This window comes from Cervus elaphus, chromosome 5 (genome assembly GCF_910594005.1).
Source record: "Cervus elaphus chromosome 5, mCerEla1.1, whole genome shotgun sequence".
Classification (NCBI taxonomy): Eukaryota; Metazoa; Chordata; class Mammalia; order Artiodactyla; family Cervidae; genus Cervus; species Cervus elaphus.
The window spans coordinates 124297265-124314478 of record NC_057819.1 but is presented as its reverse complement, the minus strand read 5'-3'; the positions used below and the strand labels follow the sequence as shown (position 1 = coordinate 124314478).

General features: G+C 48.6%; 2 protein-coding genes across 5 annotated transcripts in view; one reads left to right on the top strand and one right to left on the bottom strand.

Annotated features, from left to right (window-relative positions):
* TBC1D16 (TBC1 domain family member 16) overlaps window positions 1-10701 on the bottom strand; it is an 88736-nt gene extending 78035 nt beyond the window's left edge. Inside the window, exon 1 of one of the 4 annotated variants that reach the window (XM_043905302.1) lies at window positions 10588-10701. The gene's annotated coding sequence lies outside the window, so the exon portion shown is untranslated. The remainder of the gene's footprint in view (window positions 1-10587) is intronic. The other 3 variants (XM_043905301.1, XM_043905303.1, XM_043905304.1) reach the window with 3 other exon arrangements.
* The window catches only part of CCDC40 (coiled-coil domain containing 40), a 45347-nt gene continuing 37837 nt past the window's right edge, over window positions 9705-17214 (top strand). The window contains exons 1-4 of the mRNA XM_043905298.1: window positions 9705-9814; window positions 11426-11546; window positions 13036-13099; window positions 15270-15692. Coding sequence (XP_043761233.1) covers window positions 11518-11546; window positions 13036-13099; window positions 15270-15692 — 516 coding nt within the window. The 5' untranslated portion in view covers window positions 9705-9814; window positions 11426-11517. The remainder of the gene's footprint in view (window positions 9815-11425; window positions 11547-13035; window positions 13100-15269; window positions 15693-17214) is intronic.

Sequence of the window (17214 nt, the reverse complement as noted above, 5' to 3'; positions counted from 1 at the left end):
AAAGCTCAGGACAGCGCCCTTGGGGTGCAGTTGCCCCAAATCGAGCGGAGCCACTAAAAGCAGGGCTCGGCCAGAACAGCATTGATGTCCAGGGGCTCTAAGGTGACCTGATGCAGTGCTTCTCCAAACCAGGGGGCTTTAAGAAACTCGGAGGGCAAATCCCTACACTCTGACCCTGCGGGTCTGGGGGAGGGGGTGCCCAGGTGCCGCCATCATCATGTGAGACTGGGAACCGTTCACTCACTGCTCCCCTGAACCCCCAAGGAAGGCAGAGAATCAGGCTCTGACAGGAGGCAGACCAGCCCCTCTGCCGCTCAGGCTGTGCTGTTATCAGCACAAATTAATGACACGTCAGTGGCTGCCCAGAGCCTTCCCCCACCGCCTCCTCTGGTCTGTCACCAGTTGGATGTTGAGTGTTGGGTGGATCCAAGACTGCAGAAGGCCTCTCCCCCGCCTGCAGCCCAGCACCTGTCACTGGGTTAGTAAACATGGCTTGGGCCCATGTGTCACCCAGACTACAGGAACGTGCAGCTCTGTGTCCAGGGATGCGAACTGGAAGGAGCCGGCCTGGAGAATGGCCTTCAGAGACCTCCTGCGAGGAGGCTCCTGCGCTTCAGTGCCCACTGCTCTGGCAACGAGACCTGACGAACAGTGGGCTGGCTGGGAGCAGCTCCTGGTGTCCCCGCCTGTCCCTCAGGGGTATCCCTATGAACCCAGGATGGTGGAAAGGTTTATGGTCAGAGTCATGTGGCTCCTGCTTCACAGATAAGCCACACGTGTGCACAGCAGCATCCAGCTCCCTTAGGGTCCTTAGATCCACCCGACCAGACCCCTGGGAAGCAGCGGGCCCCTCTGTACTAGTGTTAAGTCCCCCGTCTAGATTTCTAAGGTCGGGCTGTCCTGGCCCTTCAGCGCTCACTGCCAGAATCATTTCCTCTGTGTCGACCATTGAAGGGGAAGCTGTGTCCGGAGCGGAGCACAGGCCTGGGCTTCCGACAGGCTTGGTGGGGAGTTAGAAAGCCAGAGGCTGGGGGAGCGCTGGGAGGAGGGTTCGGTGGCAGGGTGGGGACGAGGAGGGCCTGCCCCAGCACCTGCTCCCCTCCTTTCCCTGACCAGCTGTCTCCCGGTGGAGCCCACATCACATCCCTCTCCCAGCCCCTTTGCTCGCAGGCTCTCAGGCTTCAGTGATTGGCCTTAGAGAGGAAAGGTCTTGGCCTTGGGGCCAATCCCACCTTCAGGTCACACCTACAGCTCCCATGGGCACCCTCTGAACACTTGCCATCCTCTCCTGACCCTGAGGCTATGTCCTAACTGGGAGCCCCCAGAGGGTTCAACAGGCTGGGGGCGGGGCAGGGGTTGGGGCCAAGCCGGGACAGGGGGGCAGCCTGGGAGGGGCCCCCGTCTCCTCCAGGGTACATGACTGCTCCACAGCAGGGTCCACATCACAGCCAACAGGAGGGGCAGCTGGAACTTTTCTGGGGTGCACTACACAAGGGTCACGGCTCTGAAGGAGAGAGTGGAAGCGATCCTTCAAAGACATCAGGGCTGGAGCTCAGGCCAAGAAGAGGGTCACGGCCAGGCCAGAGAGGGGCTGATGCCTCCAAGGGACCCATAAAACGGAGGAGAGACTGATAGGGAGGGACACAGAGCTATTTAAGGGCCTGACCCCTGCACCGCAGGCTGGGATGACAGGGGCTGTTTGGAAGGAGCCATTGAGGGGAGCAGGAGCAGGTATGCAGGAAAGCTTGCCAGAGGAGTGGCCCGGGTGGAGGGGAGGGCAGAGTCCTGGGGATGGATGGGGGTGACGGCCGCACAAGGATGAGGATGCGTTTAAAGCTATAGAACTATGTGCTTCAAAGTGTTCAGTATTCAAAATCTGCTGTGTGTACTTTATCACAATGAAAAAATAGTAATAATAGTGGAACCTGGAGAGGGTGCATGGATTCTCCGTACCACCCTAAAAAAAATAACATATATTAATTTTTAAAAAAGACATCTGGGACCAGGAAGCTTGCAGCCAAAGAGACCAGGCTGAAGTGGAATGGCGTGGATGGAGGCAAGGAAAAGGACAGAGAGCTTGAGGCCAGTGACAAAGGGAGCTCAGGTCCCCGCATTGCGGGCAGGCTGCCAGGAGCAAGCCAGGGCCTGGCAAAGACCAAGCAACCCGATGACAGATCTTCTAATGTCCCTGAATCCACAAGATGTATGACCTTGAACAGTTCTTGAGCAGATGTGCAGAGCAGTTTACACCTGGGATCTTTGGGACCTAGAGTCCTGCAGGGAACAAAGATTCCCACCCCACTGGGAAACCAGAAAACTGTGCTCCGGAAAGGTTGCCAGCTACAGAACCTGGAACAAGCAGAACACCCAGGTCCCCTTCACAGATCTGGGGTCTTTCTACAGGCCAGACTGATTCTCCTCCTTATCCGGATAGAGGTGGGGACCTGGAGAGGGTGTACAGAGAGGACCTGTACAAGGGGGCCCTCTCATACAATCTAAAAACGCCACCAGCAGGATCCTGAGACACACAAAACCAGTGATGCCCATAGTCAGAAACAGCTATCTGACTTTTTGCATCTCTACTAAGGATTGAGTGTTAATTGAAATAAAAAAGCAGCTTGAGATGCTCAAAGCACTTTGACAATACTGTAAATCCTCTCCCCAAATCCTGAGAGATGAAGGGTGGATAGAGAAACAGCTCCAGGTAGAACCGTGACAACGATTTAAAAAAACAAAACAAAACAAAATCTCATTCTCCTTGAATGCATTCATTTAATATTTTTACTTTTAAAATGGTTCTGTTCTTATCAGTTTTCTTGACCTTAGATTATAAGTTCCTGAGTCCATGACATCTCTGAGAAGTTCCTTTTATGAAGGGCCATCTTCAGTAGAGTTCCAAATGCCATGTTTTTGTTGATGGAAAGGAGAGCGATGCCAACCTGGCAGTTGGCACAAGGAATACAGAAATGGAGTCAGGCCAAGATCTGGAATGTGCATTAGCTTGAGTGTGCAAAAAAAAAAAAAAAAAAGGCTATGATTTTAAAAGATATAAAATAAAAATGCCAGTGTTGGCTTTTAACTATCTCTGATCAATGTATGAATACACGTTGAATTTTGTGCTGCTCTGAGCCATCAGAAACCACTGGGTAGGACCACATTTTTTACAAAATAGGCTATTGTATAATTTGAAAGGAAAGATCAACTTGGCCTCTCCTCAGAAAACACACACACACACACACTCATGAAACAAAAGACTCTGCAGAAACTCCTCGACTAGGGAGTCATTCTCTCCTATTAACCTGCAACTCTTTAAGAATTAGAACATCTTTGAGAACTGTTCTTGGTCCTCTGTGACTTGCAGGAATAAGTCACACTGGTGATGAAGGTAACTCAAGTTTGCTTCCAGGAGGAGAGAGGTTTTGAGGTGGCTGGAGAGTGGGGAGAGGGTGCCTATAGAAGAAAGATGTCAGAAACTGCAGCAGCCCCAAGAGAAGCAGGGTGGGGCCTGGGAAGGATAGCAGATTTCTTCTCTCCCAGTCCTGTTCAGAACTGGCCCCGCCACGCTGGGCTGTAGCCAGTGGGCAGCAGCAGGCCTGCTGTTAACCACACATGTTCCCACCTCCCTCCCCAGGAACCACGTGGCCACTGACACTTGGCCCAGACGAACCGAGGCTTTTGTAACTCCACGTGGCACTGGTGGGGTGGGGCTCTCCTCTAGTTAATATTTACAGGGTAAAGTTAAGAATCTATTACCTTCCCTGGTGGCCCAGTGGTTAAGAATCTGCCTGCCAATGCAGGGTACATGGGTTTGATCCCTGGTCTGGGAAAATCCCACATGACCCAGGGCAACTAAGCCATGAACCACAACTACTGAAGCCCGTGTGCCTAGAGCCCGTGCTCTGCAATAAAAGAAGTCGCTGCAATGAGAAACCCGTGCATCGCAACAGAGTAGCCCCCACTCGCCACAACTAGAGAAAGCCCAAGCACAGCAATGAGGACCCAGCACAGCCAAAATAAACCTGAAGAACTCTTTTTTAAAAAAGAAACTATTACCCCAAATTCATTTCCCAAGATTTAGTGATTTAGACCCAGCGAGAGTCCTCCTAGATAGGGAGGTAAAGTCATCAAAAAAGACAGAAATGAGCAAAACACAGATGCAGAAATGACATCCTTTAGAAAAGACACAAGTCTCCCCTCCTGCTTCCTTCATGAAGTGCTTCTATTCCCAGTGCATTGACTTTCCGTGGCTACTGTAACAAAAATAGAGACTTACAACAATACAGTGTATTATCTTGCAGTTCCAGAGGCCAGAGGTCAACCCAGGTCTCACTGGGCTAACCTCAGGTGTCAGCAGGGCTGGGTTCCTTCCTGAGGTTCCAGGGGACAATCCATTCTCCTGTCTTTTCCAGCTAGAATCCACGTACATCCCTTGGCTCGTGGCCCCTTCCTCCTCCTTCAAACCCAGAAGTGCAGGTGCAGTCTTTCTCATAGGGCATCGCTCTGACATTGACTCTGGCCCCATCTTCCACTTTCAAGAACCCTGTGATGACATGGCTTCACTGGATAATCCAGGACAATCTCTCCACATCACAGTCAGCCAATAGGCATCCTTAATTCCATCTGCAACTTGAATCCCCTTTGCCATGTGACCCAATACAGTCACAAGTTCCCAGAACTAGGAAGTAACATCTGGACATCTGGGGACTGCTCTTCTGCCAACCACATCACATTAAGGACACTGTAAAGAGCTGACTTCTAACTCTCCAGGGGGCTTTCCATCTCCACTGTCCATCAAACTTCCACTCAGAGCAACTAGCCTTTAAGCAATATGATGAGAACCTGGGCCTAGACGTTGCAGAGGGGAGACCCAGCCTCTGTGCCAGCTGGACAGGACAGAGGAAAGCTGTGCACAGACAAGCGCCAGAGCCTTGGTTCCGGTGCTGCTGCTGCTGGTGGTGGTAGTTCAGTCACTAAATCGTGTCCAACCCTTTTGCAACCCCGTGGACTGTAGCCCGCCAGGCTCCTCTGTTCATGGGATTTCCCAGGCAAGAATATTGGAGTAGGTTGCCATTTCCTTCTCCAGGGGGATCTTCCCAACCCAACGCCTCTCCTGCATTGCAGGCAGATTCTTCACTGCTGAGCCACCAGGGAAGCCCCCGTGCTGGTGTAAGAGGCTGCATCAGTTCTCAAATGGAAAACAAATAAAGCAAAGGTGGAAACACCTCCTGAACCTTTCTAAGAAGACGAAAGAAACAGAGCCGCCTGGAGCCCATAGGAGAGACGCTCTGCCCAGACTTCTCCCATTCACTGTTCTGTGCCATGCCCCCGCCGCAGGGCCACCCTGGGTCAACAGGACAAGTGTGGTCCTGGCAGCTCGTGATCTGGCAGTTCCTGCATACCTGTCACAGCCCATGTCCACTGTGACAGCTGTCCATTGCAGCAAGGGGGAAGCAGGTAGCGAATGGGGCCGATGAACCCTTAGGGGGATGTGTTGTGCGGCAAAGCCCACAGGTGATTCTTTCCCCGACCTTGTCACTATAACACTGCTCAGGAGCAAACTGCCCTGAGCTCTGGTCACCTGCCAGATGACCAGAAGAAACTGGTTTATCTGCTTTGCCCTCAAAGACCAATCAACACAGAGCAGGGACAAGGTAATACCATCTTAAACACGAGCCAGACACATGCAAACAAGGGTTGTTTTCCTCTCATAAAACATCTGCTGCTAACACACCTCACAAGAGGCCCCAGTTTCCTCTACCTTCCCAGAACCAGGCACATGCATCGCAGTCTTTTTGGGAATATCAAGTTTTGTGGTTCAATGGGTGATATAAATATTACAGATCAGAAACCCTTTCTTTGGAGTGCACAGTTTGGGGAAGTTGGGTCTCCTTCAGTCTCGTTGCCCAGATAAGACACCTGGGAGCTGATATCACCCCTCTTCTTATTTGCATTTAAGTTCAAATTATGGGATCATTGCAGAAGAGAAATATATTTGCTGCACTTGCATTTTGCATTCAGGATTAACATGGAAAAGACTGTGGGCCAAAGATAGGGCTGCTGTGCGTGGGGCTCTCTGTGTGGAAGTGAGGACAACACAATCGACTTGCAGCTAAATCAAAAGAACAAAGTTTAGGGCAGAAATCCTAGAGCTGGGGCCTTGGGGCAACTGCCATAAGGAAAAAGGACCCTCAAGAGGCCGTAACTGGAGAAGACAGTTAAAGAAACAAGGGTGCGGGAAGATCTGGTGGCCTGCTTGGTTGTTGTTCCTCTCCCAACTGTCCAGTTGTCACTTCGATGATCACCCACTCCTTGGAAAACCCCAAAGCCTCTGCCTGTCCAGAGAAAAACCATCTGCTGCCCATGCCCCTGGACAGAAAATACCCCCAAACCACCTCCCGCAATGCGCCAAGGAAGGGGGGCCTGCAAGTAGAAACAAACTTAAAGGTGGGTCAGGATTCATACTGAGAAAGGACTAAACCCAAAAAGCAAGGGAAAGGGTAAAGCCAACCAGGAAACCACTGACCAACCCCAAAGTGGATGAGGGGCATCTGACCTCTATGTTGTGCCTATAAACTTTAACCCAGAGAGGTTCTCAGTGTCTGTGGCAAAGGAGTAGCTGCTGCTGCTGCTGCTAAGCCACTTCAGTCGTGTCCGACTCTGTGCGACCCCATAGATGGCAGCCCATTGGGCTCCCCTGTCCCTGGGATTCTCCAGGCAAGAACACTGGAGTGGGTTGCCATTTCCTTCTCCAGTGCATGAAAGTGAAAAGTGAAAGTGAAGTCGCTCAGTCGTGTCCGACTTTTAGTGACCTCGTGGACCTCAGCCTACCAGGCTCCTCCGTCCTAGCTAATGTGCCACAAAACAGAAATCAAACTGGGGGGAAACATACTGACAACACCCCCGGAATGCACCACACTTGATCTTACTCACGGAAAGCATTTTAGCTCCAGAAACTGAAAAACCAGGACTTCCCTGGTGGTCCAGTGGCTAAGACTCTGTGTTCCTAATGCAGGGGGCCTGGGTTCGATCCCTGCTCAGAGAACTAGATCCCACATGCTGCAACTAAGACCCAGCAGAGCCAAATAAATATTAAAAAAGAAGAAGAAGAAGTTGAAAAATCGTAAAGGTATCAAATGCCACCTGATAGATATGTCCTTTGTTCTGATTCCAATGCCAGAGAGTGTAACAACCAATTTACCAACCACTTGAATTCAGGGTCACTCAGTGGAAAACCAGAGCAAACACCAAAGTGTGCAAGTAGGTTCAGACACAGGCTCAGGATGCACCCAGGTGATGGTGGTTTCTATAGGAGCTAATCCAGAAAGAGCATGGGAAAGATACTACCACATCTCTGTATGCAGTCAGGTGAGTCCATACAGGCCCCTCATCTTGTACATCAGCTCTAAACACCGGGAAAGACTCTCCGTCGGAGGCTCAGGCAGAGAAGGGCATGCCATTCAGACTGGATAATGCATTTGGGTTATTTCAGTTCTTTGCTTGTGCTAGCCATACACCTGAGGCTACTGCAGGCAGACGACGAACTTGATCTTTTTTTTTTTTTAACAAGTCTTAAGTGCCTGATTTCTCCTCTCTGAGGATGGCTATATCGGTTGAGAAGATGGAGTAAAGGACATGCCTCAGATCACATAGCATCAGGCAGTTCATCAAAGCAGATTTATTAGAGATGCAAGACCAAGTGCCCAGAGGACACGTGGGTGGTTGCTAGTATCAAAACCACCAACACGGAAGTGAGTGGGAAAAGATTCCCTATGTCATTTGCGAGGAGGTGGGGGTGGGCTGGGAGAAGTATGTGCTTTCTTTGTGCAATGGCCTCATCAACATTCGTCAATCTAATACAAATACAACAGAACAATGTACAGTAACAATGTACACCAATAAAACCAACCTCCACTGCTACAAATCCTTCATGTTTAAAGTCATCCTCCCCAACTGTACCACTGTATGAAGCTAATTCACTAACTTTATAGGAGAGGATTCAGGCCTGTGGAGAAAACTGAGGACCCTCGGCCAGATGTGGGGGGACAAGTTAAAATCTCTACTCCAGATTTGCGTTGCCAGGCAACCTGGTCACCCTGGTCAGCCCAGGGGGACCCAGCACCCCACAAAATTATAAAGAGTGTAAATATATCTATGGGGAAGGAAATGGCAACACATTCCAGTATTCGTGCCTGGAAAATCCCATGGACAGAGGAGCCTGGCAGGCTACAGTCCATGGGGTTGCAAAGAGTTGGACATGACTTAACAACTGCGCACACAAGGAGGTTTTATTTCTTCTCTCGGTAACCACTTTTTTGAACTCAAAAGAATCACAGTTTTACAGTTATTTTAACTTGTATTTGTATTATTTTAAAATATAGCAGTTTTTTTAAATCAAACCAGTTGATTTGGTAATAATAAATGTCCACATTTTAAAACTAAAAAAAAAGAGAGACTGTAAATATATCTAAATGGAGAATTCCACTTCTGCTTATGATCAGCTTTCTACCTGATGGACCACATATACAAGGAACCAAAAAACAAAACCAAATATTTTTACCAATCTAGTTAAATGTGAAAAATCCAAACAATGGTCATTAATAATAATTAAACACTTATATTAACAGGAACTTTGAATGAGCCAGGTACTAGGTGCTTTAGATAACTGTTGCAACAGAACTTTGTGACAGGTTGTATTACTCCCATTTTACAGATGGAGAAACCAAGGCACAGTAGCATTAAGTCAGTACTATGTACTGGGTTGGTATTCAAATCCAGCAATCTATGTTTGGAGGCCATGTTTTAAACCCATGCACTGAGCTACCCAAAACCCGAGCCCGGGAGACCAGCACAGTTGTAGGTAGGGTTCTGCAAACCGCGAGGCTATGATCTCAGATGCCTTTACACTGAGGCCTGGGGGGCTTTTTATAGACTCAACTGAATTGATATTAGCAGCTAGTGGTGACATCGGTTAGTCCCCACTCTCTCAAATGTTTATGAATCACTTGGCAGAGTGAACCACGTTATTCTAAGTCCCTAGGGCAGGGAGAGTGTGTGCATGTGAGTGGTAGGGGCAAGAGGGGAGGGTGTTACAGTGGTTTTCCTGAGTTGGAACATTCTGGGCCCAAGGCCTGTATTTCTGTCACTCCGGGATGCATGAACTTGGGGAATTTAAGTGTCAGTGTTTCCACCTGTAAAATGGGGATCACCTCAGTTCCTGATTTTGTGGGTTTAATTCATACAAGATAATCAGAATCTATTTACATAACGATCATCATGGCTGGAGGATTAAAAAATTTCGCTGATAAGAACTTTCCTTAGTCATATTCTGAGACTGCTCGCCACAAACGCTCTACAAGCCAAGTGCACTCAGCAGAGAATAAGCCTTCTGATACCAACAACACATGGCCGTGAATGAGTTTCACAGTTAATACTAACAGGCTTTCCTCACTTTAGTAATCTTTTCTTTGCAAAAGTTTTCCTGGTTCTTAAAAGTGTTTAATGTTTGCTAGTCAACTAAATATAGATGTTTCTAGTAGGGAATTTCTAAAACAAACACACAGATTTTTTTTTTTAAGTTCTCTAATCAATCTGTGACAGATTTAGAAAGTAATTCTCCAATCTGGGCCTTTGCCCCCTGCCCTTTGATAATACGCTTCATCACATGGCTGGATTTTGAGAACCAGTTCCCTCTTTACAGACATGGGAACTGGTGCCTGCAGGTGGTAAAGAAGGATCAGGGGGACCAGTCACAGGGGCTGGCCAACCAAGCCAGCTTCTCCTATGAACTTGAGGAGGCAGTAAAACAAACTTCACGGTAAGGAAAGTGAACGTATTATGCCGTTTTCTGTTTCTGAATAGAATCTGAACTAGGTTGTGGCCAACATATGACACCAACTTCCGAGTGTGGGAATAACAGGATTTCAAGATTCATGGCTTCTGGCAGCGTGCCTTAGGTTATATTTAGAAATCTTAAATTGCCGATTTTTTTTTTCTTTTCCCTTTTTCTTCTCTTTCTTTCTATTTTTTTTTTTCTTCTTTTCTTTTATTATTATTTAAGAAAAGATCAAGAGGAAGAGCTCGGGCCTAAAGGGTGTGAGTTTCATGACCTGCGGCTCTTAAACAGCCAGACCACCCACCCCAAGGCCGGGAATGTTAAGCACGCGCCCCGTGCGGGTGAAACACATACTTTGGGGGCTGTGTCGGCAAACGGCGGGCCCCTACAAGTTCTCATTCGCGTGCTCTGACGATCCAGCCAGACAAAGACCGCAAGTTCTCCGGACCAAAGATGCAGACAGCCAGAGACCGCGTCTCCTCGAATTAGGCCCACACTCCCTGCCCGGGGAGCCAGAACCCACCGTGGAGGGGGTCCCCAGAGAGCTCCCCGCGTGATCCTGCCGCCCCACTCCTGCTCTGGCCCTGCACGCACTCTCTGCGCTGCGGCCAGACCCCGGCCCCTCCCGGGCCCCGCGGCTGCAGGCCCACGCGCCCCGCGCGCCCCCACCCCGTCCCGCCGAGGGGCGCTGCCCGGTACCCCGCTGGCCCCTCAGGCCCCGCCCCCGCGGCCCCCGGCAGGTCCCCGATACCCACCCGGGTCCCGCACCCGGGGCCGGATTTGCGCCGGCTCCCGGAGCCGCCTCCGCCGCCACTGCCTCCGCCGCCAGTGAGGTTTGGTGGGGCGGGGACGCGCGGCGAGGCCCGGCCCCCGGCCCGCCCCCCGGCCCAACCCGGCCCCCGGCCCAATCAGACCCGCCGCCCACCCCACCCCCGCCAGCCCCAGTACCAACCCGGCCCCAACCGTGTCGCGGAACTGCCCCAGTCACCTTCCGCTCTCCGACCCCAGGTCCCGGCCCGGACGCCCCCTTCCTATTCCGGGCCTCGCCGCCCGCCCGGGCCTCCGGACCCGGGACTTTGCCCTAGAGGGAAGCCCCGCGCCCCCGGAGTGAAGGCAGAACCCTTGGGACGTCCCACGTGCGCGCTCGCCCTCTCTGTCCCACCCTCTGCTTTTGTTTTTCCTATTTTGAGATAGGAAGAGAACAACACCCACCAGGAGGCCACAAGGCATCCCTCTCCCGCCATGAATTCTTCGCAAGAACCCCGGGAAGGGGGTACTGAGCCCCCCAGGTCTGGAGATGGACAGGCAGGCACTAGGCGGGGGCTCGGTCCCCGAAGGTGCGGCTGGCTCCGGACCCCGTCGCGCCCCCGCCTCTTCCTGCCATCCTCAGGACACTTGGCCGTCCCATGTCCCCGGCTTCCCGGGTGCCCTGCGCGAGCCCCTGGGGCGCCAGAGTGGCCGGCAGGACGCACGTTGACACGGTTGTCGCTTTACAGAACTGAGTCAGGCGGGGTAGAGTTCGGACTTAGAGATGGAGAATATGTGTGTTTATCCTTTAGTACATTTACAGAGTTAAATATTCTGTGTTTCTAGTGTACACAAACGGCACAAAGGCCGCCTGCCCCGCAAGCCCCGCGCGTGGTCCTTGCCCGCCGGATGTTGACGGCGTCGCATAGCAACTGGATATGGCGGAGCCTGGCGGCGGCGCTGGCGGGTAAACGGGCCTAGGGATCTGGGGCCTCGGAACTGCCCCCCACACCTCCCCCTTCCCATAGCCCCCTAGGCACCCCTTCCTTTCCATGCCCTTTCCCCCTCTCCTCTATCCCTGCCTCCCCACTCTCAAGGCCTTTCCTGACCTCCCCGGTCACCCCCACATTCCTGCACGCCCTTCTGCCTTCTCACCTCGCGTCCCTTTGTCCTCTCCCGTACCCTCCCTTTTTCCCCTTTTCTGGGCGCTCCTTTCTCTGAAACCCGGGACTTGCTCAGTCCACAGTAACCATGGCAACCACGATGCTTGGTAATCCCTGCCGCAGAGCCCTGAGAGCAGGGGTCTCTGTGCTGGATGCTGCCCAGCGAGGTCAGTGAGAGGGAGACCAGCCCAACCTCCCCGGGGTTGGAGGTGGCAGGTGATGGACTGGGTTCGGTATGGCCAGGCAGCCCCACCGTGAATGCCTTGAGCACACAGATAGGCTGTCGTCAGGTAAACACAGGGCCACCTGGCCTCTGCTCTCCTACACTTTGTTTAAAAGGATAGAGACTATTTTAAAATTTTACCTTTCACATTGGACACCGCTGTATTGTTTCTTTCTTTCTTCTTCTTCTTTTTTTTTTTTAAGGTAGGTCTGCATCTACTGACATGGAAAAGTCCAGATACAATAAATGAAAAGACTAAATGCAAAACAGTGTATATAGCGTGATCTCTAATTTGGTGGATGGGTGGCTTTAAATGCACAGAAAGATATTTGAAAGAAGATATCCTTGGGACTTCCCTCGTGGTCCAGTGGCGAAGGCTCTATGTTCTCAAAGCAGGGAGCCTGGGTTCCATCCCTGGTCAGGGAACTAGACCTCACATGCCACAAGTAAAGAGTTGGAATGCCACAACTAAAAAGAGCCCATGTGCCACAACTAAGACCTGGCACAGCCAAATATCTAAAAAATAAAATATAGTACATAAAAAGATATCCTTAAATCTCTTACTACTACATCTTGTTATCTTGAGCAAGAGAGAAGTCACAGGGGATTTTCATTGTTTGTGTCACATATTGCTGTATTAGTTTGACTTTTAATTAGAAAAAAAATTTTAAGAATGTGACATTCTTGTACTATCCAAATCATGAGGAAACTAAAAGTTTCTGGAATATTTGTCCTTTTTGTGCAATTTTCTCTTATTTTGTTTTTTATTTTCCCCATTTTGTCACAAACAAGTATATTTAAGGTGACTTTTCTAGCATAATCTACTTGTACTGTTCCTTAAATGTTTCAATCATTGCATTTTTCATTCATTCTTGGAGTGATTCTTGTGCCATGCAACAAGCATGATCTAGTGCTGGTGTTAGTGACAAAGTGATGGCCATCAGCCTAGAGAGAAGGCAGACAATCAACAGTAAATATAATAACTAGATATACGGACAGTGAGGAGGGGATAAATGCCAAGAAAAAGAAAGATGTTATTTGAAACTGTTCAATTGTTTCTCCGCCACCAGGTCTCACTTGGGAGGCAAATCGTCTTCTGAAGGAGAAGAGGACCAGAATGTTGAAGGCGGCAGGGTAAATAAAGTTCCTTATGGGATGAATTAGTCTAGGCTGTATTTACTAGGAATTAGAGTTCAGATTTGTTTAAGAAAATTGCACAATGATCCTATGACCTTGCTCTGGAACAGACTCAGTTCAGTTGCAGAGAAACTTAATTTCTTTCCACCTCCTTCTGAAGTGTTGATGGCTCATCAAGAATGCCTTGGATATCCCACACCTAGGTCACCCTGAGTTTTTCAGAGCTCATTTCCTGTAACGAAGGATGCAAAATAATTACCAAAAAAAAAAAAAGAGCAGATAAGCTAAACTATGAAACATGATAATCGCCTAGCAATGCTCAGAATGTATAGATACAATTTTCCCATCAGTTCAGTTCAGTTCAGTCGCTCAGTCGTGTCCGACTCTTTGCGACCCCATGAATCGCAGCACGCCAGGCCTCCCTGTCCCTCACCAACTCCCGGAGTTTACTCAAACTCATGTTCATTGAGTCGGTGATGCCACCCAGCCATCTCATCCTCTGTCGTCCCCTTCTCATCCTGCCCCCAACCCCTCCCAGCATCAGGGTCTTTTCCAATGAGTCAACTCTTCGCATGAGGTGGCCAAAGTATTGGAGTTTCAGCTTCAGCATCAGTCCGTCCAATGAACACCCAGGACTGATCTCCTTTAGGATGGACTGGTTGGATCTCCTTGCAGTCTAGGGGACTCTCAAGAGTCTTCTCCAACACCACAGTTCAAAAGCTCAATTTTTTGGTGCTCAGCTTTCTTCACAGTCCAACTCTCACATCCATTCATTACCACTGGAAAAACCATAGCCTTGACCAGATGGACCTTTGTTGGCAAAGTAATGTCTCTGCTTTTTAACATGCTATCTAGGTTGGTCATAACTTTTCTTCCAAGGAGTAAGTGTCTTTTAATTTCATGGCTGCAGTCACCATCTGCAGTGATTTTGGAGCCCAAAAAAATAAAGTCTGACACTGTTTCCACTGTCTCCCCATCTATTTCCCATGAGGTGATGGGACCAGATGCCATGATCTTAGTTTTCTGAATCTTAAGCTTTAAACTAATCTTTCACTGTCCTCTTTCACTTTCATCAAGAGGCTTTTCAGTTCCTCTTCACTCTCTGCCATAAGGGTGGTATCATCTGCATATCTGAGGTTGTTGATATTTCTCTCAGCAATCTTGATTCCAGCTTGTGCTTCTTCCAGCCCAGCATTTCTCATGATGTACTCTGCATATAAGTTAAATAAGCAGGGTGACAATATACAGCCTTGACGTACTCCTTTTCCTATTTGGAACCAGTCTGTTGTTCCATGTCCAGTTCTAACTGTTGCTTCCTGACCTGTATACAGGTTTCTCAAGAGGCAGGTCAGGTGGTCTGGTATTCCCATCTCTTTCAGAATTTTCCATAGTTTATTGTGATCCACACAGTCAAAGGCTTTGGCGTAGTCAATAAAGCAGAAATAGATGTTTTTCTGGAACTCTCTTGCTTTTTCGATGATCCAGCAGATATTGGCAATTTGATCTCTGGTTCCTCTGCCTTTTCTAAAACCAGCTTGAACATCTGGAAGTTCACGGTTCACATATTGCTGAAGCCTGGCTTGGAGAAATTTGAGCATTTCTTTACTAGCGTGTGAGATGAGTGCAATTGTGTGGTAGTTTGAGCATTCTTTGGCATTGCCTTTCTTAGGGATTGGAATAAAAACTGACCTTTTCCAGTCCTGTGGCCACTGCTGAGTTTTCCAAATTTGCTGGCATATGGAGTGCAGCACTTTCACAGCATCATCTTTCAGGATTTGAAACAGCTCAACTGGAATTCCATCACATCCACTAGCTTTGTTCGTAGTGATGCTTTCTAAGGCCCACTTGACTTCACATTCCAGGATGTCTGGCTCTAGGTGAGTGATCACACCATCGTGATTATCTGGATGATGAAGATCTTTTTTGTACAGTTCTTCTGTGTATTCTTGCCACCTCTTCTTCTGCTTCTGTTAGGTCCATACCATTTCTGTCCTTTATCGAACCCATCTTTGCCTGAAATGTTGCCTTGATATCTCTAATTTTCTTGAAGAGATCTCTAGTCTTTCCCATTCTGTTGTTTCCCATCAGTATAATTACCTTATTAAGAACAAAATCTCACAAGATCCTTTACACTTTGTCTCCTGATTTTTTTTTTCCTGCTTCATAGCTACAGGTATCGCCAGTGGAGAAGAGCAATGACCAGAGAAATGAAGAAGCTGAGGGTGCTACAGAGCATTCCGAAAGGGAAATTGAAAATGATGGGGAAGTCACAGCCCAGGGGGACTATGGAGGAAGCCAAGGGGAAATGGAAATGGAAGAGGAATTTGAATTAGAAGAGGAATTAGAATCTGATTTGGAAGCCACGTCCCCTGAAGGGGAAGTCAGTTCTCCAGATCTGGCTTCCTCAGACATCAGTCCTGGGGACGGGCCCGAAGAAGAAGTTGACCGCACACACCCGTATGAAGGAACAAGGAGGGAGGTGGGTCTTGAGGACAGAGAGGCCCCCTACCCATCCAAATCCAGCGGAATGGGGTTTATCGCCACAATGCGCTCCCAGCAAGTATTAGGCCTATCTGAGCAAATGAGCCAGGTGAGTAGCCCGAGGTCTATAGTGTTTTACTGTTCATGAGGTTTGTAAATCTATGTGAGGAACTCAGGGTACACTATAAATAATTCACATGGCAATGCCTATTAGGAATGTCTTAGCAAACTTAAGTCTCAGGAGCCACCATCATAGGCCAAGAGTTTCTGGACCCTCCTTTGTGTTCCCAAACCCAAGTTGGAAACATTCCACATAAGGGCATCCAGGTGTCCAGTCTCTAGAGCAACACTGTCCAGTAAAACTCTACATGATAATGGAAATGCTCTTTATCTGCGCTGTCCAATATGGTAACCATTAGTCACATGTGACTGTAGAGCACTTAAAATGTGGCCAAGGAGATGGAGAAACTGAATTTTTAATCTTTTGAGGAGTCTAATTAGTTTAAATGTATATATCCAACTGTTATAAGTGGTTACCAGACTGGACAATGCAACTGTGGATAATAATAGTTATAGGCTTATTTTCACTTTTTAATTTTTAAGCAAGTACACACAGAAAAATTGGAGTACCTTAAAGAAGTTTTAAGAATGTTTTTTAAAAGCATTTGACAGTAAGTTGCCTCCCAATGCTTTCGTATATGTTTTCCGCAAACAACCATGTGATAATTATCAAAATCAATGTGTTACATTACCAAATACACCTCAGGCTTCCTTCACCAAATGTCCTAGTAATGTCTTTTACAGTAGAGTTCCACTTCAGAATCGCCTGCTGCCTTCAGCTGTATCGTCTCTTTAGTCTTCTCAATCTGTCCTTGACCTTGATGACCTTGACACTTTTAAAGGTCACAGGCCAGCTATTTTGTAGAATGTCCCTCAGTTTGGTTTTGCCTGGTATTTTCAGGTCTCCAGGTTTAGAATGTCACGGAAGGATGCCATGTTTTTCTGGTGTTCTATCAGGCGGGACATCAGTTCAGTTTGTCCATTACTGATGGGCAAGCCTGCAAATGTTTGGGCTGTAACTCTCCATGCCAAGACCTTCCTCGCCAGGCCCAGGCCTGATACCTGTGTCTCACCTTGGGGACAGTCTCTGGAACCCACCCTCCTCATTTTGTCCAGACTCATCACCCCACACTGGGTCAACTCCACCTGTTGACTTTAGGTTTGATTGTTCTAGAAAGGAAGCGAGGGGCAGGGCAGGAAGAGAAGGCATTATGTTTATTCATCATGTACTCTGGGCTGGACACTTCCATGCCCTTTACATGTGTTGTCTCAGGGACAACAACCCCATAAGGTGGGAACTATTATTATCCCCATTGCTCAGATTAGGAAACTGAGGAGCCAAAGGACTTCCTTACTCAGAGGCATGCAGCTATGATGGCAGTCATACTTGCTCTGAACTGTGAAGTTCCTCCCCACCCTGTGAAAGCCGAAAGAGATAATAACTTTAGAGAATCACATGATTCAATATTTGATGCACTATAATTAAGCTTTATGACTACAAATGACAAATGCATATCAAAACCACTTTTAAGATTTTAACAACTAAACAGTGCCCTCCTTTATAAGATAGC